General features: G+C 45.2%; 1 protein-coding gene across 1 annotated transcript in view; it reads right to left on the bottom strand.

Annotated features, from left to right (window-relative positions):
* LOC147185907 (uncharacterized) overlaps positions 1-14913 on the bottom strand; it is a 28448-nt gene extending 13535 nt beyond the window's left edge. Inside the window, exons 1-2 of the mRNA XM_086102931.1 lie at positions 14701-14913; positions 14483-14611 (exon numbers count right to left, since the gene is read on the bottom strand). Coding sequence (XP_085959057.1) covers positions 14483-14603 — 121 coding nt within the window. The 5' untranslated portion in view covers positions 14604-14611; positions 14701-14913. The remainder of the gene's footprint in view (positions 1-14482; positions 14612-14700) is intronic.
* Positions 14914-19311: the final 4398 nt, after the last annotated feature.

The raw sequence follows: 19311 nt of genomic DNA, 5'->3' as shown, positions 1-19311 counted from the left end.
AGATACCGCCGCTGATGCCTACCGACTGCTGTCAGGCTGCTGAATAAACATACATGGAAACCTGTAACCACTGTAAATAGCACACCCACCTTACACAGTGTTTTCTATGCTATTGCTAATTCATCACATTTATTCTACAAATAGTTTATATAACACTTATATTGAACTGTGTACAGTTCTTTTCTGAAACATTTTGTTCCCCCCACTAATTTTGCTGCTGCAGACTGCAAATTTCCCCAGTGTGGGACAAATAAAGGTTATCTTATCTTAGTATTATGGTTTAGATTTAGAACGAAGGCTATTCGAAGAGCCGGATCAATCAATCAAAGTGAATTTGGATAGCACTTTTCAAACATAAAAGTGCAACTGAAAAGTGCAATTAAAAAAATCTAATTTAAAACACAAAAGGAGGACCCTTCTCCTCACTCCACAACATACACAGATACATATCACCAGATGCCAATGCACACAGACTTTAACGTGTTAATAAGAGTCTTATAAATAAAATGCCACCAGCATTTCAAGACAAACACATTTTGTGTTTGACAAAAGGTACAGTAAACATTCACATCGCTGGAATTCTATGAAAAGGAATTTCCTTCACCCGGAATAAAAACCTATGCATGAACATTTTGACTACGATATTACATTACTCCACGAGCCATTACTCGGATGGAGACGGAAGGCCGCGGCCAGCTTAAATACACGCAACCCCCACCCGATGCGACGGAAAGACACGACAGAAGACACATTTTCACTTCGCCTTTTTCTATCATCAGATCTGAAACGACGACGTGTAAGTGAGTTTATATTTGCGTGCGTTTTACTGTAATTACGAAAGATTTTAACTTTATTCACTTGCGTCCTGTAGATCATGGCATCGAAACAGAAGAACTGTAATGACTGCAGCGGAGCGAGTGAAATGCATCCGTTTGAGCGAGGCTGGACACAAAGTAAAAAGCATCCAGGAGACACTTGGAGTCGGAAAGAGGCAAATCTACGAAACTCAACTCAACTCAACTGTATTTATAGAGCACTTTCAAACAGCCATCGCTGCATACAAAGTGCTATACAAAGTGCTGTACATGGAGCAATGAACATATACAACAGTAAAGCAAATCCGTAAAGATGGTAGAAAGCACCGAACAGCAAAACCAAGAACAAATCTAAGTCATGGTGAGTATATTGCCAAAGAATACAAGTGAGTTTTGAGGCGGGTTTTGAAGATGGTCAGCGATGAGGCTTGCCGAATGTTCAGTGGGAGGTCGTTCCAGAGAGAGGGACCAGCAACAGAAAAGACTCGATCCCCTCTGAGCCTCAGTTTAGTTCTTGGTACTTCTGATAATGTCTGGTCCACAGCGGTGATCAACGGGACAGTTACTTGCAACTAGTAAGAAAACTGTATGACACGCAGGCAAACATTGTCATAAACCAAAGAATGCATCCAACAAAACAATCCAGAATTGACACATTTTTCCCAAGACAGAAAAAAAAACATTAAAATACTGTACGTATTGTACTGTTGTGATTTTTTTGGATACAGCTGTATTGCAGTTTTTGTGATATAAACAGTTTTTGGACAGTATACAGTATTTTTGCATTTTATTGATTGGGTTGTTACACGTGCATTTTGTCAACATACATGCAGGTTCATAAAGGACATACATCAGGCTCATTTCCCAAATGAGGAATTTGGGAAATGAGCCTGTAAATGTAAAAGGAAATTCAGAAATGATAAAAAATGTGTGAGTAATCACGATTAATTTTTTAGTTCATTTGAGTTAATTATGACAGTTGCATTTTTAATTAGATTAAATATTTTAATCGTTTGAAAGCTCTAATCTATATATATATATATGGCTGGATACCTCAGTTGGTAAGGCATCGGTTGGAGTACGGGAGACGGTGGTTCGAATCCCGCTTGGGGCAAAAAATTAGCACACCATCCAGTGTGGGTCCTTGGGCAAGATCCTTTACGCTAATGCCTACCTCATACAATGATGAGAGACAATAAAATGAATGACATGCCAGACGTCGCCCGGCCAAACAAGGTCTGCGTCAGAGCACCTTGATGGGCTACTGGAACAAAGCGGAGATGGGCGAGATGCGATAACATGGCTCTGTTGGAATGCTACTACACAAGGAATCCACAGTCACGGTTGACAACGAAACAACTAGTAGCTCAGTGTTCCAACATCCACAAACAGCAACTGCTGTCACAACTTGAGATTGATGAGGTACAACGCAGGTTCCATGGTGAAGGGCCCCGGGCTGCCAGATCAGAGGAGGAGGTCATACCAGGTTACCATGGAAAAGATGGTTGGAGGCTAAGATCAAGGCGGCTCGGACAGATGTGAGTCAATTGACAGAGGCCCAGAGAGGTGTGATGAAAAGGCCAATACCCGAGAGGTATATCCAGATGACCATACCTGAAGCACTCGAAACTGCCAAACAAAGGCTCCAAGCCTTGTCCAGCCGCCTAAAGCGGTACATGAAAGAGAATGAGGCCAGACAAATAAACAGGCTGTTTGCAACACAACCTGCGAAAGTGTACGCTCAGTGGCAGGGTCCTAACAACAGAGCTGACCCACCAAGACTGGAAACTGAAAGGTACTGGAAAGGCATATGGGAGAAGGAGGTTGCACATAACAGCAGTGCACAATGGCTTGTGACCCTGAGAGAGGAGCACAGCAACCTCCCTGAACAGAACCCAGTTACCATAACAGTGGCAGACATACAGGAAAGAGTCTCAGATATGAGGAACTGGACATTACAAGGCCCGGACGGTCCACACCTACTGGCTAAAGAAACTCACAGCACTCCATGAGCGCCTAGCAGCACAAATGAACCAGCTGCTGAGGGAAGGGACTCACCCAGGATGGCTAACCGAAGGCCGAACGATCCTGATCATGAAGGATCCCTCAAAGGGTGCAGTCCCATCCAACTATCAGCCAATAACCTGTCTCTCCACAACATGGAAGCTCATGTCAGGCATCATTGCGGCTAAGATAAGTGGACACATGGATCAATACATGAGTGAAGCACAGAAGGGCATTGGTAGAGATACCAGAGGAGCCAAACATCAGCTCCTGGTTGACAGAACAGTCGCACAAGACTGCAGGTCCCGACATACCAACCTGTGCACAGCCTGGATTACAAGAAAGCCTATGACTCGATGCCACATACATGGATCACTGAATGCTCGGAGTTGTATCAGGTGAACAGGACCCTAAGACCCATCGTTGCAAATTCGATGAGGATGTGGAAAACCACACTTGAACCCAATGGCAAGCCACTGACCCAAGTGTCCATCAAATGTGGCATATACCAAGGCGATGCACTCTCCCCATTGCTGTTCTGCATAGGACTAAACCCCCTAAGCCAAGTAATCACCAGACAGGCTATGGATACCACCTCAAAAATGGAGCTACGATCAGTCACCTCCTCTACATGGATGACATAAAGCTGTATGCTAAGAGTGAAAGGGACATAGACTCCCTGATCCACACAACCAGGATCCACAGCAGCGACATCGGGATGTCATTCGAGCTTGAGAAATGTAGTCGGATGGTGACTACGAGAGGAAAGGTAGTCCGCACTGAAGGGGTCTCACTCCCTGAAGGAACAATAGCAGACATTGAGGACAGCTACAAGTACCTCGGTATGCCACAAGCCAACGGCAACCTCGAACTGGCAACAAGGAAAGCGGCTACGGCCAAATACCTCTAGCGAGTGAGGCAAGTCCTAAGAAGCCTGCTCAATGGCAGGAATAAGACACGGGCAAAAAACAGCTATGCCCTGCCAGTGATCAGATACCCTGCAGGAATAATAAGGTGGCCAAAGAAAGAGATTCAGACCACAGACGTTAAGACCCGAAAGCTCCTGACCATGCATGGAGGGTTCCATCCCAAATCCAGCACCCTGAGACTGTACGCAAGCCAAAAGGAAGGAGGCCGGGGACTAGTGAGTGTGAGAGCCACTGTCCAGGATGAATTATCCAAGCTCCATGAATACATCAAGGAGAAGGCTCCAACGGATGACGTACTCAGAGAACCCCTACACGGGATGTACCACCGGACCATAACTGAAGTGGCTGATCTCAAGAAGTCCTATCAGTGGACAGCACAGAGGCACTCATCCTGGCTGTTCAGGAGCAGGCCCTGACCACCAGAGCCATTGAGGCACAGATATACCACACCAGGTGTAGGTTGTGCAAAGAGGCACCTGAGACGATCCAACACATAACTGCAGGGTGTAAGATGCTGGCTGGGAAAGCCGACATGGAACGCCATAACCAGGTGGCTGGCATAGTCTACCGAAACATCTGTGCGGAGTATGGACTGGAAACCCCAAGGTCAAAATGGGAAATACCTCCGAAGGTGGTGGAGAATGACAGAGCGAAGATCCTGTGGGACTTCCAGATCCAGACTGACAAGATGTTAATGGCGAACCAACCAGATATCGTGATCATAGATAAAGGGCAGAGGAAAGCCGTTGTAGTGGATGTAGAGGTCCCAAGTGATGGAAACATCAGAAAGAAGGAACACGAGAAACACCAAGGGCTCAGAGAGGAGCTGGAGAGAGCCTGGAAGGTAAAGGTAACAGTCGTGCCTGTGGTGGTCGGAGCACTCGGGGCAGTGACCCCCAAACTAGATGAGTGGTTGCAACAGATCCCGGGAACAACATCGGACATCTCAGTCCAGAAATGTGCAGTGCTGGGAACAGCAAGGATACTGCGCAGAACCCTCAAGCTTCCTGGCCTCTGGTAGGGACCCGAGCTGAATGAGGGACAGACACCAGCCGAGGGGTGAGAAAAGGATTTTTTATATACATATATATATACATATATATATATATATATATATATATATATCAGAGATGTGTTCCTCGAGCCGGTCCTTGGCCTCGAGGACCAGGGGGCGGTCCTTGGTCCTCGGCCTTGGCCTCGGAGTCAAGTCCTTGGCCTCGGGAGTCAAGTCCTTGGCCTTGGATTGCCGGTCCTCGGACACAATGAGGGATTTGAGCCTCGAATCCCTTGTATAAGAACCGCAGTAATTACGAAGGAATCTATTGAATTCCCTCCAAGGAAACCCATATTGATGGATTAACTCTGCCGCTTTAAGAGGGGCTGGTCTGCCACTGAGAGAAAACAGTAGGCGCAACGGATAAAGAGCGGCATCACAGTTAGTTTCAATCACGGTTTGTTGCGTTCGCGATCGGCAGTTTAAATAGCGTGTAAAGCCTTTCTGTAACAGTGGTGTCTTTTATTTAGTTATTTTTGCACAGTCGTCACGTTTGTGCGGTTGCACTAGAATGTTTGTTTGAACCAAGTAATTTGCGTTACAGCTGGAGTCAATAATGTCGGCAGTTCACTTCCGGGTTTGGCCGTTGGGATTTGGAGTCCTTTTGCTCGATTCCAGTTTTGTTTCCTGAATGCTTTCTCATGTTTGGAATAATGAATATTGATAATACATAGTATAAAATCATGGTTGATTTAATTATTTATTATTGTTTGTTTGTTTATTGAACATAAAACATATATACAGTAATAATTTGACAGAAAATAAGGTAGATAAAAAAAGTAAAAAGAAAGAAATCAATCTTCATTCAACACAGTTATTATGTTCAAGGGAGTAGGAAGAAGTAAAAAACTTATCTAGTCCTACCCCGTTATGTGATTGTATCTAATAAATCATTTTTATATTATTATTATTATGAAGTTGAAGGTATTAATTAATGTAACTTGTAATTAATGTAGTATTAGTGGTAATAATAGTCGTACTCAGAGAATGGTTCGGGATTCAGCCATCTCATTACCTCTGCGTCCCGCGGCCTAGGCGCATAATTTTCTCACGTGACGCACAGTTCCAAACAATGTGCGTTTTTCGGACGCAAAGAAATTTCTCAGTCAAAACAAACAAACAAAAAAACTACGGCAAGCCTGAGGATTTCAAAGTAACAATCGTTTCCGGTCGCGTGTCGTTTCCGAAAAATAGTTTAATTATAAAAGTCACCGCACTTGAATTGACTGTGTGATCCACGCGATTTCACTGCACCTGTATGTGTGTTTGTGATGTGGTGTGGTGTGTGTTTCTTCTAATTTACTTTCGTTTTGTTTTGTTTTCAGGGCTGGGGGGGACACAACAGATGACGTTATGTGCGCTTGCGGGTTGTTATTTTAGTCCGCAAACTGAGGAATCGCGCGGATGAAAGTTTGAGATGGCGGCGAAAAAAACTCACCAAGGTCTACTAATTACGATATTTAAGAAATGGGAATGCTTGTCTGATTTTTCGTATGAATCGTCCAAAGGGCGTATCACTAAACTCACCTGTGACGTATGCACAGAACGCGAGAGCGAAATACGACGCGAGGCACGATTACGAGGCAAATTGGTCATTAGATTTGTAGGCTAATCGCTGTGAAAAATATTATGAAACAGTATTGGTTATTCTATAATTTACTGGTTGTAGCATGGTAACTTTATGAATAAAATATTCGTCACAAGGTGTAGTAATGCTAATGTTAACTGTTGGTAGAACGAATGATGACGTGTGTTAAATTATTTCGTCAAATTGATCGTAGATTACACATGCATCTTCTTGGGAAGAGGATGTCAAGCCACATCAATACTTACCTGTATTAATGATTATCAGTCAATTAATCTTTGCAGTGTGAGATTGGAAAAAATACTCTGATGATGCCACATGAGTACACCAGTTTTTGATCCATTTATCTTTTATAATAAATAATAATAAATAAACCTGGAGTACACGGCTGCTGTTGTAATGTTCATTCATTGTTAATGCATAGATTTCAAACATTGAGCCTTGAAACATTATACTTCTGAGTTTGGGAATTCTTGATTATCAAGATCAGTCAAAATAGAAAAATGGGTTCCCATGATGAACGTTTACGGAACCCAACATTTGTTATCGTGGTTTCCCATTCAGTAATCCGACGGAACTGAAAAACGGTTACCATGAATTTCCGAAATCCTCAGGCCTGCTCCTGAATTATTAAAATTTTTGCAGCATTTGTTTATCATTGTATTTATATGTTGTTGTTTGTGTTATTATCATATGCAATTGAATAAGTAGACCCTTTCAGATTTCGAAATTTGGGACTCTCTCAATCCATAATGGCACTCCTACTTTTCTGATCAGCGAGTCCCTGCGACTCGTTGCCGGTAAACTGTAAAATTATGACTGAGAGATTAGCCCTTTTTCTGCAGCCAGTGATTGACTTCTATGCAGTCATTTCTCAACTTGTGTTCCGAGCCATGTCATGCCTGTTGAGTGTTGATTTACTTCATATTAAGAAACTACTGCACTGAAACATTAATTCATAAATGTATACCATGTGATTTTATTTTTTTTTCTCAGTATAAATAACACGTACCCTGACTGTTCTACTCTTTGAATAAAAACATCTTCATTCAAGCGTTCGGGAGTGCAAAGGGTTATGATGGAAGGGTGTTGCAAATCATGAAGACCTGCCAAGTGGTATGATAGCATTGTTTTATACATGTCCTCGGCTAGGCCTCAGTTTTAAAATCAGTCCTTGGTCCTTGGCCTCGGAGGCAAGTCCTTGGTCCTTGGCCTTGCCCCGGAAAATTTTCCAAGTCCTTGGCCTTGGCCTCGGAGTCATGTCCTTGGTCTTGGCCTTGGGTTGCCGGTCCTTGGACACAACACTGATATATATATATGTATATATATATATGTATACACACACACACACCGTATTTTCCGCACTGTAGAGCGCACCAAAAAGTCTTCCATTTTCTTAAAAGCTCACCGAGCACCTTATGCTTCCAATGTTATAACTTGCTGTTGGTTCAGTGAACTGTGTCGCTGCTTTATTAAATAAGTTTGTGTTGCAGCTCCAAAAAAAGGAGAGCTGTGTTGTTAATTTTTTCAAACAGTCTCAACAAATACAGGTACGTCTTTGTCTGTCCATGCCTTCTTCCATTCGACTCGAGAGATGTTCAAGACCGCCCCCGAAAAACGTAAACGATTACTTAAATGAAATGACAAAAATTGAAAATAATCCATCAAAACTGAAAAGCAAGCGAGGATATCACAAAATAAATTCAACAGCCCCCCCCCGAAGGAATTTATATTGTGATTTCATCATTTGTGAATTCACAACAAAGGAATACATAACTACAACTGACATCTTGTGTTATTTTGACTTCAAGATGGCGCCGTGAGAGTGGCTGCCTTTCCAGCAGCTCCTATTTTGTTTTTCTACTTCTTCCTCTCATAACTGCTGCTGTGAAGTGGGAATTTCTCCATTGTGAGACTATTAAAAGTTTTCTTATCTTATCTTATCTGGTCGTGCTGGTGGAGCTACAATACAGGAAATGCCAATGCGTTTTTCGGAGGTGGTTATGAACGCCTCTCCTGTTGAACGGAATACGAGAAGGCACTGAGACAGACAAAGACTCACCTGTATTTGTTGAAAAAAGGAGAGCTGTGGTTGTGGTTTTATTATTTTTTTAAACGCAGACTTTATCAATGATTTTCACAGTCTCAGAAAGTTCAGGTACTGTACGTCTTTGTCCGTCTCCGTGCTTTCCTCCGTTCCACTCGAGAGGCGTTCATGGCCACCTACGAAAAATGTAAATTAATTTTTATTCAATGAAATCACGAAGAAAATCAAGCGAGAAAATCACAAAATAAGTTCTGTCGCGGGGGGGGATATAGAATTTATTTCATCTGAACACTGATGTTGCCCATAATCTTGTAAAACATTTGTTTGCTCTCATCTCTGACTGACTGATTTCTTCCGCTGTCGTTTCGGCCAAGTGTGCAGCATTTCTGCTCAAATCAATCATACAGTGTGTTAAAGTCTCGTCTCATGCGTTCAACAACTCTGATGGTGATGTGGGTTTGCGCACAACAATATCCAATGTCCATGACTTTGTTTTGCAGCACTCTAAAAAGTGCATCAGTTTCGCTGAAAATGCCCTCATTAAAAAGCACGTCGATGCTTTTGACAGCCATCGATCATATCCAGTGACATCCATCATTTGAGTGTCATTGTCCCAGTGATCGGGATCATATGTTTGCGCTACTAGTTTTTTAACACAGCTGTTTTTCTCCAACACTTCCAAGACATACGCAGCTACAGCAGGGGCTCGCCTATCATCACTTACGTAATCAAATCCTAAAAATGCTTCCTTCACCACACAGTCCACTTCACTTTTGGCTACATAGCGCAAAATAACAGATCTGTGCTTTGTTTGTGATGTCCCTAGTCTCGTCCACCTCTACAGCAACAAATGGGGCAGCATTGATCTCCCTTTTTAGATCATTTATTATCACATCACCGATTGCTTCAATTAGATCGTTCTGTATTCTATTGGACAAGCCAGAAAACACAGTGGATGAGTCCAAATGTCTAGATAACCTCTCGTCTTTCTCAGCAAAAGCATGTAATAGTTCTACATAATTGCCACAATTAGAAGAGCTTGCCTTCTCGTCGTGACCACGAAATGCCAACTCCTGTTTCGCGAAAAAGCAGGTTGCATGAATGAGGTCTTTCAAAATCTCTCGGTTTTCCTTTACCTTGGCATTGTGGATGCTAACGTTGAGCCCGCGCTGTTCGTTCAGTGCCAAATCGATCCTTGCGCTTTTCATGTCACAATATCCCGTGTTAGTCCAGACATTGTCACAAGTTGAGAACAAAAAGCAGGGAAAACAGTAAAGACGGGTTTTCGAAGGACAACCACATCAGCGTTCTTTTCGGCTGTACCACTCCGTTTGAAAAGTTGTCCGGGCTGTCCCGTAGTTTGAAGCAAACCTTTTCGCTCCGGCGTTGGTCTAGCTGTGTTAATCACGTCCACTTTTGACTGAAAGTCCAGTTTTGAGAAGTTTTTAAGCTTTGATATATAATCCTCTTCTTCCATTTTGGCAGTCCGACGTAGCAAATCAAAAAAAGGATCGCACTTGACTCGCCTGGCGCCTCTGCGCAGAAGAACAGCGCAACGTACCGGTTGGCTCACGTGCGCCCTCTTAATTGCGGCAGAGAACTATCTGCCGCAACCTGTGCCTTTTCGCTGCGGTTTTATTTCCCATCAGCAAATCTAAATATGTCACACAAAAAAAACCTTAACCTTTAATGGTTAAAAACATTAGCCAGACTGTGGAAAAACAGGTCAAATAAACGTATCTGCAACCATTATATTGGCGACGTGCAGATGTACGGCAAGCAGCATGTGCCAGTTGCATGTATCAACCCAGTTTGTGATAATTGCGCATTCAGAGGTGCGGCTCTGCCTCACCTGCCTCCCCTGACCGCACGTCCCTGTTGCTGAGCTATTTACAAAATTCGCCGTGTACCAGAAGACTTCCACATCCCAATGGATCCAGAACATGTTTGTGTATTTAGTCATTGCCCGTGATCGTTTGTCACTCTTTCGTGTTAGCAAGCCTGCTTCAGCTATAGCTAACTCAAGTTAGCGGGGAACTCCAGAATAAAGTATAAAGTACTTTTAGCATGATCACGCAGGTAGTTTATCTGTTGTCGGCATCTTCGCCTAGGGCAGTCCTTCTGTAATGTTTAGTCACCAAAATTGTGTCGCAGACAACTGGCTGGTCAATCAAACGGGAGTCCTCGATTGATGACAGGGTTGAACGACGTGAGCCACGATCTTATTGAAGTTTATTTTACACTTGGTACAAGAACAACCCTTTTGCGTGTCTTTTACATTCATGGCCAAAAGCCGTTTTTCTGTACACATGTACACTAAAATCCTGACGGGTTGTAAAGTGATCAGCACACTTCGATTTAAAATTTCGGGTTATGCAGTATTTCCAACGTTGGAAGGAAACTGTCCGAAATCGAGGACACCCTGTGCAGTGAGTTGTGTAACACGCATTTCAGGTTGGACCCGTCTTTGACGCCAAGAAAAAAATTGGACAAGCATGCATCACAAACATTGTTATTGAGGCACGGTACACCCATTCATCCATTTTCTGATCCGCTTATCCTCACAAGGGCCTTCTTTGGGTTGTTTGTTTATTGAACTAAGAAACAGATAACAGAAATTTGGGAGCAAGGGAAGTTAAAAAAAATAAAAACAAATAGTGATAATTGAACACAATATACATGGTCAAAGGAAGTAAGAAGAAAAAAAACGAATCTAGTCCCACCCCTTGTTTTTTTGTGAGTTTTAACTTGATTTATTTTAAAATTGTCATTGATTGTTCATTTGGCATTTCGCAATCTGAAAGGAAAAAGTCAATGTACACTGGCACATTTCTATATCACTCTACTCTCAGACTCAATCAATATTCACTTACAATGCAGCATTTAATAATTTTACCAACTTTAATCTGATTTAAATCGTTTTTTTTAAACTTGACTTTTAAACCTGTTTTTGATCCCAGCAAGCGATTCACAATTCTCGATTCGAGGCGAGGAAGCTAAGAGCAGACTAAACTCGGCCGAGAAGTCCTGACGAGTACCGATACAACTGTAACTGGACATGAAGATTTCACACAAGGTGTTTTTATCTGGAAACACGGTACCACATGTCCTGTATTCGTGGATTTAATACAAATTCAGGGAAATGCAGTGATGCGGGTGGTTGGGAAAATCAAGTACGACTTGGACACTGATGCTAAAAAAATCTGGAGTTAGGAACCTATAGCTCGCCAGCCAGGTGCGGCTCTTTGGATGATATCATCTGGCTTGCAGATAAAACAAAATATTTTCACTTGTTTCATCCATCCATTTAACAAGTGGATGATACTGTTGAAACTACGTTGGCCATTGCTGGGTCAACAGGTAAACGCCCCCTTTTGAATCAGTCTGCCATGGTCATTCGCTCAAAGCTAACCTTCAACAAAGCAGTTGGTGAAAAGGAAAAAAAAAGATGACGAGTATGGTCCACTTCAGGGCGAATGGACCGAAGCATTCACTTTTGTGAAGAGAACAGGTTCTGCGCTGTGCCGAATTTGCGATGACAAAATACCATCGATGAAACAGTCTGATGTCGCGCGGCACTTTGACACCATTCTACGTTCGAAACAAAACACACTGCCGGAGACAGCAGAAAGGAAGCGTGCAAGCTACTGAGCAGGATGCAAGCTGGCCAGCAGCAACTCCGCATATGGACCCGCCGGCAAGTCCATTAGCTTTGCTGGATCTTGAGCAATAGTGAGGAACGGAAAACCATTTCCATTAATAGTGATTATTATAACAAAACTATTTCAAAGAATACATTCAGAGGCTTATTATACGGGCATTATGTTGAATTCATTTTTAAAATGCACGATATTATATGGCTCTCACTGAAATACATTTCCAAATATTTTGCTTTCATGGCTCTCAGTCAAAAAGTTTCCCGACCCCTGCTCAAAATTGTCCCGAGGTGTGACCGTGAATATATACAGTGTGTGTGTGTGTGCGTGTGTACATATATATATATATATATATATATATACATATATCTCTCTCTCTCTCTCTCTCTCTCTCTCTCTCTCTCTCTCTCTCTCTCTCTCTCTTTGTGGGCGGCCCGGTAGTCCAGTGGTTAGCACGTCGACTTCACAGTGCAGAGGTACCGGGTTCAATTCCAGCTCCGGCCTCCCTGTGTGGAGTTTGCATGTTCTCCGTGGGTTTTCTCCGGGTACTCCGGTTTCCTCCCACATTCCAAAAACATGTGTGGCAGGCGGATTGAACTCTCTAAAATTGTCCCTAGGTGTGATTGTGAGCGTGGATGGTTGTTTGTCTCTGTGTGCCCTGCGATTGGCTGGCAACCGATTCAGGGTGTCCCCCGCCTACTGCCCGACAGCTGGGATAGGCTCCAGCACCCCCCGCGACCCTAGTGAGGATCAAGCGGTTCGGAAAATGGATGGATGGATATATATATATATTAGAGCTGTCAGTTTAGTGCGTTTTTGTTGGCATTAATTTCAATGAATTTTAACGGGATTAAATTTTTTCTCGCGAGATTAACGCGGCACACGTCACAGCGGATGTTATGTTTCTCTATAAATAAACCAGAAACAAAACAACAAGCGCGCTGCACAGGTCCACGCACGTTTGTTTTGCCAGCCACGGCAACGCGAGACACCGAAAACGGATACTTTAAGAGTTTATGAATGGAAAGTTTACTTTTAAAAAGTTGCCAGATTGTTCCAATGACAAGACCAAAGTTACCTGTATGTTTTGCAGTCGTAAACTGAGCTATCATCATAGCACGTCGAGTCTGAAATACCACTTAATGGCAAAGCACACAGCTGACTCGTCTCAGACAGACAGCAATGGATCATTTCAAAGTGAAGAAAATGGATAACACGACAAAAAACAAATTTGCTGAAGCCATAGCTAAATGTATGGCTACTGCATGCAAGCTGTCAACATTGTCCACAGCTCGACTCAAGCTGAAATCATTCGCATTGCATCTAACAACTCCACTACGGATTGCCAGCGAGAGCCTCCATTACAAGCTGTGTACAGAAATTGTATGTAGCGGAGAAGGCTAAGTAAGGTACACCAAGCGGAAGAAGACACTATTTCGGGAGAGAAATAAGAGACTAGGTTGATGAGCCTCTGGTGAATAAAGAGCAGGCATTACGTTGAGTTCGATGTATGGCACTGACGCGATTGCTACTTGTTTGGAACTATTTTGTGTGGAAGGTTACAGTGTTCTGTGTCCGTATAAATAAAGCGGGTGGAGCTTCTCTGTGTTCGTCTGGCACCGACTGTGCGCTGATGCACGTCGAGAGTTTAGCGGTGCAGTGGTAGCGACCACACTGAAAATAAAACGTCTCCAGTATTGTCATCGAACCAAGTCTAGTCATCCGAAATGATGTCTACACAAAACTGTAGAGACTTGCGCGCAAGAAGGACCAACAGAATCAACATAGCCTGACTGCTGTGTTCAAAGCAAACTTGAGAAAAACGAAGTATGCAACCATGGCTTCAATCCACTAAAGACTGAGTACTAGTTTACCTTAGATGTGCACTTTATAATGTTATATTGCTCTGTTTTGATTCCATAAAAAGAGCTGTTAAAGCAGCTGTCGTGTGACAAAATATTTTTTTCACTGTTGTTGATGGACAGTAATATTGTGTGAGAGATTATGTGTGAATAACTGCTCCAAGTGAAAATTGTTCATGTAAAATTGAAAATCAAAATTGTTATTTCAGTAAATATTTGCATTTTGCACATAGAAAACTGATTCATGATTCCATGTTGATGAGAGCATGAAAATGGGGAAAAATAGGGCAAAAAAATATATAAAAGGAAATTCAGAAAGGCTAAAAAATTCGTGAGTGATCACGATAAATGTTTTAGTTCATTTGAGTTAATTATGACAGTTGCATTTTTAATTAAATATTTTAATCATTTGACAGCTCTAATATATATATACATATATACGCACACACACTCACTGCGTACAAGAAAGACAGCATTTAAAGGCTTTTAAAAAGAGTACAAGACAAGCGAAACGAACGTTGTGACCAAACCTAATCTGTGAAGAACTCTTGGCTGCATCCTGCCAATGGCGTCCAGCAGTTGACGTTGTCCCTCGTGGTCCTCTTTTTCTCCACAAAGTTCCTCCTCGTATTCTGATGTCCTTGTGCACATTGTTCACACTGAAATTACAACAACAATTTTACGTTTACGATTTCTGCAGAGCGATGTGTTGAGCACGAGCGCCTTTGTTTGCGGCGAGCAAGCTAACCGAAGCTAAACTAGGCCGAGAAACACCAATGTCCACCGAGACGACTTTAATCGGGCATGAAACTTCAACGAAAGATGTTTTGGTCCAGCGAGATGACGGTGGACGCCCCGAGTGGAGGTTTGAACATGTTAACAACAAACTCAGGAGAATTTAGTCAAGAGTGTAGATCCCTCCTCGCTCATCAATCCTGGACTGCGGACAAGACAGCGATTGTGAAAACTCTGCAAAACGGAAAGCTGCCAACAGAGACCACCGTTGACCACCTTCAAAATAAAAGACACCAAACTTATGCATGCACGTGAGTGGTTTGGATTTCAAATACTGTCGTTTTGATATGAAGAAACCAGTCCGTTTATGAGCTTGAAAGTAGTTTTAAATCTTGGACTTCAAAGCCACCCGTCCCCTGGAGGGTGGTAGGACAGTTGAAATGATTTGCTTTTTTTTCTGACGAAACCAGCATTTTTTTTAAATCTGAGATCTCAGTCGTTTTTTTCATGGGTCAAATCTGATACCAAAACAACTGATAAGAACTGAGAACCATTTAACTTATGTTTTTTTCCTTGTTCATCTTTTTGTATTCTGGTTCAGAGGAGTGTACGGTATTAATTCCGTTTCCCATCTACTCCTATTGTAAATATTTACTCAATATATTTTTTTGTAAAAAACTCAGTGTGTTTTCTTCCTGTTGGAGGTTTCCCCTTGACTCTAACTAGAGTCTGCTGTTGCCAATCTCACTGTGACCTGAAGTAGTGCACCCTAACTCAAATAGATTTGGTAAATTGACACACTTTCCCATGACAACTTAATTGAAGGGTGCCACTAGTAGCTGCACCTCGGGTGGCTACACGATTTGGCGAGTTTTAATATATACAGTCTTGTAAAATAAAAATGTTTCAAATAATTTCTTCAGGTAACGATGAGTTCACCCTGAGAGTATTGTAATGCCCTTCAGTAGCGGAGAGAAGGATGCTCGCAGTCGCTGATACTGTCAATCATTTTTAATAACAAAATAAGTAATAAACACACGCATTCAAAGGAGTTGCTGTTAGCCACAACTCACGCCCATGCGCTCCTCACTCAGACTAACTGCCTGAGCCAATATTCTCCCAACCTGGCTCCTCCCCTCCCTATGATGTCACACAAATACAAGAAACAGATATTACACTGCCCTCCCCTTTATGAAACCCTCGCCCCGAGGGTTCAACAAAAAAAGTCCTCCAGCCGTCGTGGTCTTCGTCTCAGCCTCTGTGGTCGGCCTGGCTCTGAGTCAATACCACCTTCAGCCGGCTAGCTTGGGACAACATTGGTGGGATCAGGGGAACATGGATCCACCACATGTTCTGAACTGGTGGATGAAGCGGACCCCGCCTCAAATACAGGAACACCGCTGCCCCGGTAGGGGGCCAACCTGTCCCGATGTAGGGCAACCTTTCTGCCCCTGGGGGGGACTGCCACCCGATAAACTACCTCTCCCACCCGCTCAAGTACCCTACATGGACCGTCCCAATGGCTGTCGAGCTTGGGGCAGCGCCCTTTTTTTCTTTTAGGTGTATACACCCAAACCAGTTCCCCAATCTGGAAGTTCCGCCCCTTGCTCCGCACATCATAGTTCCGCTTTTGACGTGCACCGGCTTTCTCAAGCTGGTCCCGTGCGAACGCGTGCGCTGCCTCCAGCCGATCCTGCAGTCTCCGGGCATACTCCAGTCCCGGCTGGTCCTCTGAGCTGCCGGGAGGTCTTCCAAACGCCATCTCTGCCGGTGTCCGAATTTCCCGGCCCAACATCAGCAGAGCAGGAGTACAGCTCGTGGAACTTCGGACCGCCGAACGATAAGCCATCAGTACCAGCGGAATGTGCTGGTCCCAATCGCGTTGGTGTTTGGAGGTGAGGATGGCGAGCTGCTGCTGCATGGTGCGGTTAAATCGTTCCACAGGACCATCGCTCTGCGGATGCAAAGGTGTGGTGCGTGTTTTCTGCATGTCCAGACGTTTACAAAGAGCAGCAAATACTTTGGACTCAAAATTTCTACCTTGGTCACTGTGGAGGATATCTGCAGTCCCAAACCGACAGAACATGCCCTCCAGTAGCGCATCCGCCACTGTCTCCGCCTCTTGGTCTGGCAGTGCGTATGCCTCAGGCCACTTAGTAAAATAGTCCATCGCACATAGCACGTAACGGTTCCCTCTGTCCGTCACGGGGAAAGGGCCCATAATGTCCACAGCAATCCTCTCCATGGGCGCCCCAACCCTCTGTTGCTGAAGCGGTACGTGCAATTGGTCTTGAGGTCCCTTGTAGGCTGCACACTCGTCACAGCGCCGGCAGAAGTCCTCTACGTCCCGTCGATGCTGACCCCAATAGAACCCTTGGCGCAGCCGTCGGAGGGTCTTGGTGCTGCCAAAGTGTCCTGAGCCAGTGCTCCCATGGCATGCTCTCAGCACCATCTCTTTAAGAGCTCCGGGCACTACCACCTGCCATCTCTCCTCCCCGGTGGCTGGTTCCTTCCAGGCACGCTGCAACACGCCGTCCTTCATGCGTAACACAGCAAACTTGCTCCAAAGGCCTTTGGTGGCAGCGGAGAGTCCCATCACTCCTTCCCAGGGTGGCCTCCTGCCACTCTGGACCCACTGTCACACAGGGTTGAGATCACGGTCCTCTTCCTGCTTGGCAGCCCACTCTGTAGTGTCCACAGCCTCCAAGGTGCAGCATGACGGTCCAGCAGCAGTCGCTTCCCCACGCAGCTCCAACTCCCTGGCATCCCGCCGGTCGCAGTAGCTGCAGCCACTAACCGAACATGGCCGCCGGGAAAGGGCGTCCGCATTGGCATGTTGAGCTCCAGCCCGATGTACCACCGTGAAGTGGAACGCCTGCAGCTCCTCCAGCCACCGTGCTACTTGGCCTTCTGGTTCCTTGAATGACATCAGCCACTGTAGTGCGGCGTGATCTGTCCTGATGGTGAAAGGCACGCCACACAGGTAATACTTGAAATGGCGTGTAGCCAAAACAACTGCTAACAGTTCACGTCTGGTAACACAGTAGCGTCGTTCACTCTTATTGAAAGTGCGGCTGAAATAGGCCACCACTCGCTCACCTTCCGGCCCCACCTGTGACAACACCGCCCCCATGCCGACATTACTTGCGTCCGTGTCCAGCACAAAAGGTAAGGCTGGATCTGGCGGGGTGAGAACAGGAGCATTCATGAGGGCTCTTTTTAGGCTGCAGAACGCCTCCTGACAATCCGGCATCCAGAGGAAGGGTTGGTTGTCTTTAAGGAGGTGGAACAAGGGCGCCCCGATGCAAGAGAATCCCTTCACGAACCGTCTGTAGTACGAGGCCAGCCCCAAGAAGCTTTTCAACTGCTTCTGGTCCCTTGGTACTGGCCAATCTTTAATGGTGCGGACCTTCTCCTCCAGCATGCTGATGCCCTCACCGTTCACTCGGTGGCCCAGGAACTCCACCTCCCGCTGCATAAAGTGGCACTTTTCTGGGTGCAGTTTCAGCCCAGCCGCTGCAATTCTTCCCAGCACCAGTCTCAGAGACTCCATTGCAGCCTGAAAAGACCCACCATGGACGAGGACATCATCCAAATACACCAGGCACCTTTTCCTCGGAATGTTCGAGAGCACTGTGTCCATCAAACGCTCAAATGTTCCTGGTGCATTGCATAGTCCGAAACTCATGACCTTAAACTGCCAGTGTCCTCGGGTGGTGCAGAATGCTGTCTTGGGTCTGGACTCCATGGTGATGGGGACTTGCCAGTAGCCACTGCGCAGGTCAAGTGATGAGAACCACGCGGAGCCTGAGACCAAATCCAATGTCTCGTCTATCCGTGGGAGTGGGTAGCAGTCCTTCTTTGTCACCTTATTGAGCGGCCTGTAGTCTACACAGAACCGTGGTCTGGTGCTCTTTTTCCGGGGGACCATGACCACGCCAGACGCCCACGGACTATCGGAAGGCTCTATGATCCCTGCCTCGAGCATGGCACGGATCTCCTGATCCGCGGCCTCCTGCTGGGCCAGAGGCAGGCGTCGGGGCCGAACCTTTACTGGTCGCGCGTCACCGGTGTCGAGGTGGTGCTCAACCAAGTGAGTGAGGCCCACCTCATTCTCACTGAGGGCAAAGATGTTCTCAAAGTCCCACAGTACCTGCCACAGCTGCTCACGCTGCTCGACATCCAAGCCATCACAGTTCTTCTCCCAAATGGACCGGATAGCCCCAGTCCGGTTCTCTGTTGGCCGACCCGGGGTTAACTCCACTGACGTGGCTGGGCTGGATGTCATTGGCCCCGCCAGTGAGCAGTCCATCACGGGGCGAGTGGACTCTACCCGATCTACCGTCGACTGTCGAGGAGTCAGCGCTGCTGCTGCATTGGACAGGCTGGGTCTGGTCATCCGCACATCTGTGTTCTCCGCTGCAGGGTCTGCATTGTTGACGGCCACCCCCGGAGTACCCTGCCTAGACGCCAGGATCAGCCCTACATGCTGACCACTCGGCAGGGTGAGCACCCCAGCTCCCAAGTCCACCACACATTTCGCAGCTTTCAAAAAGTCAGGTCCAAGAATACAGGGATCACTCACGTCAGCTACCCAAGCTGAGTGGGTTGTCGAAAGACCCCC

This window comes from Hippocampus guttulatus, chromosome 22, assembly GCF_054856545.1.
Source record: "Hippocampus guttulatus isolate MCC_2025c chromosome 22, RoL_Hgut_1.0, whole genome shotgun sequence".
Taxonomy (NCBI): domain Eukaryota; kingdom Metazoa; phylum Chordata; class Actinopteri; order Syngnathiformes; family Syngnathidae; genus Hippocampus; species Hippocampus guttulatus.
The sequence above is the reverse complement of the archived record's forward strand: the minus strand, read 5'-3'. Positions and strand labels throughout refer to the sequence as shown.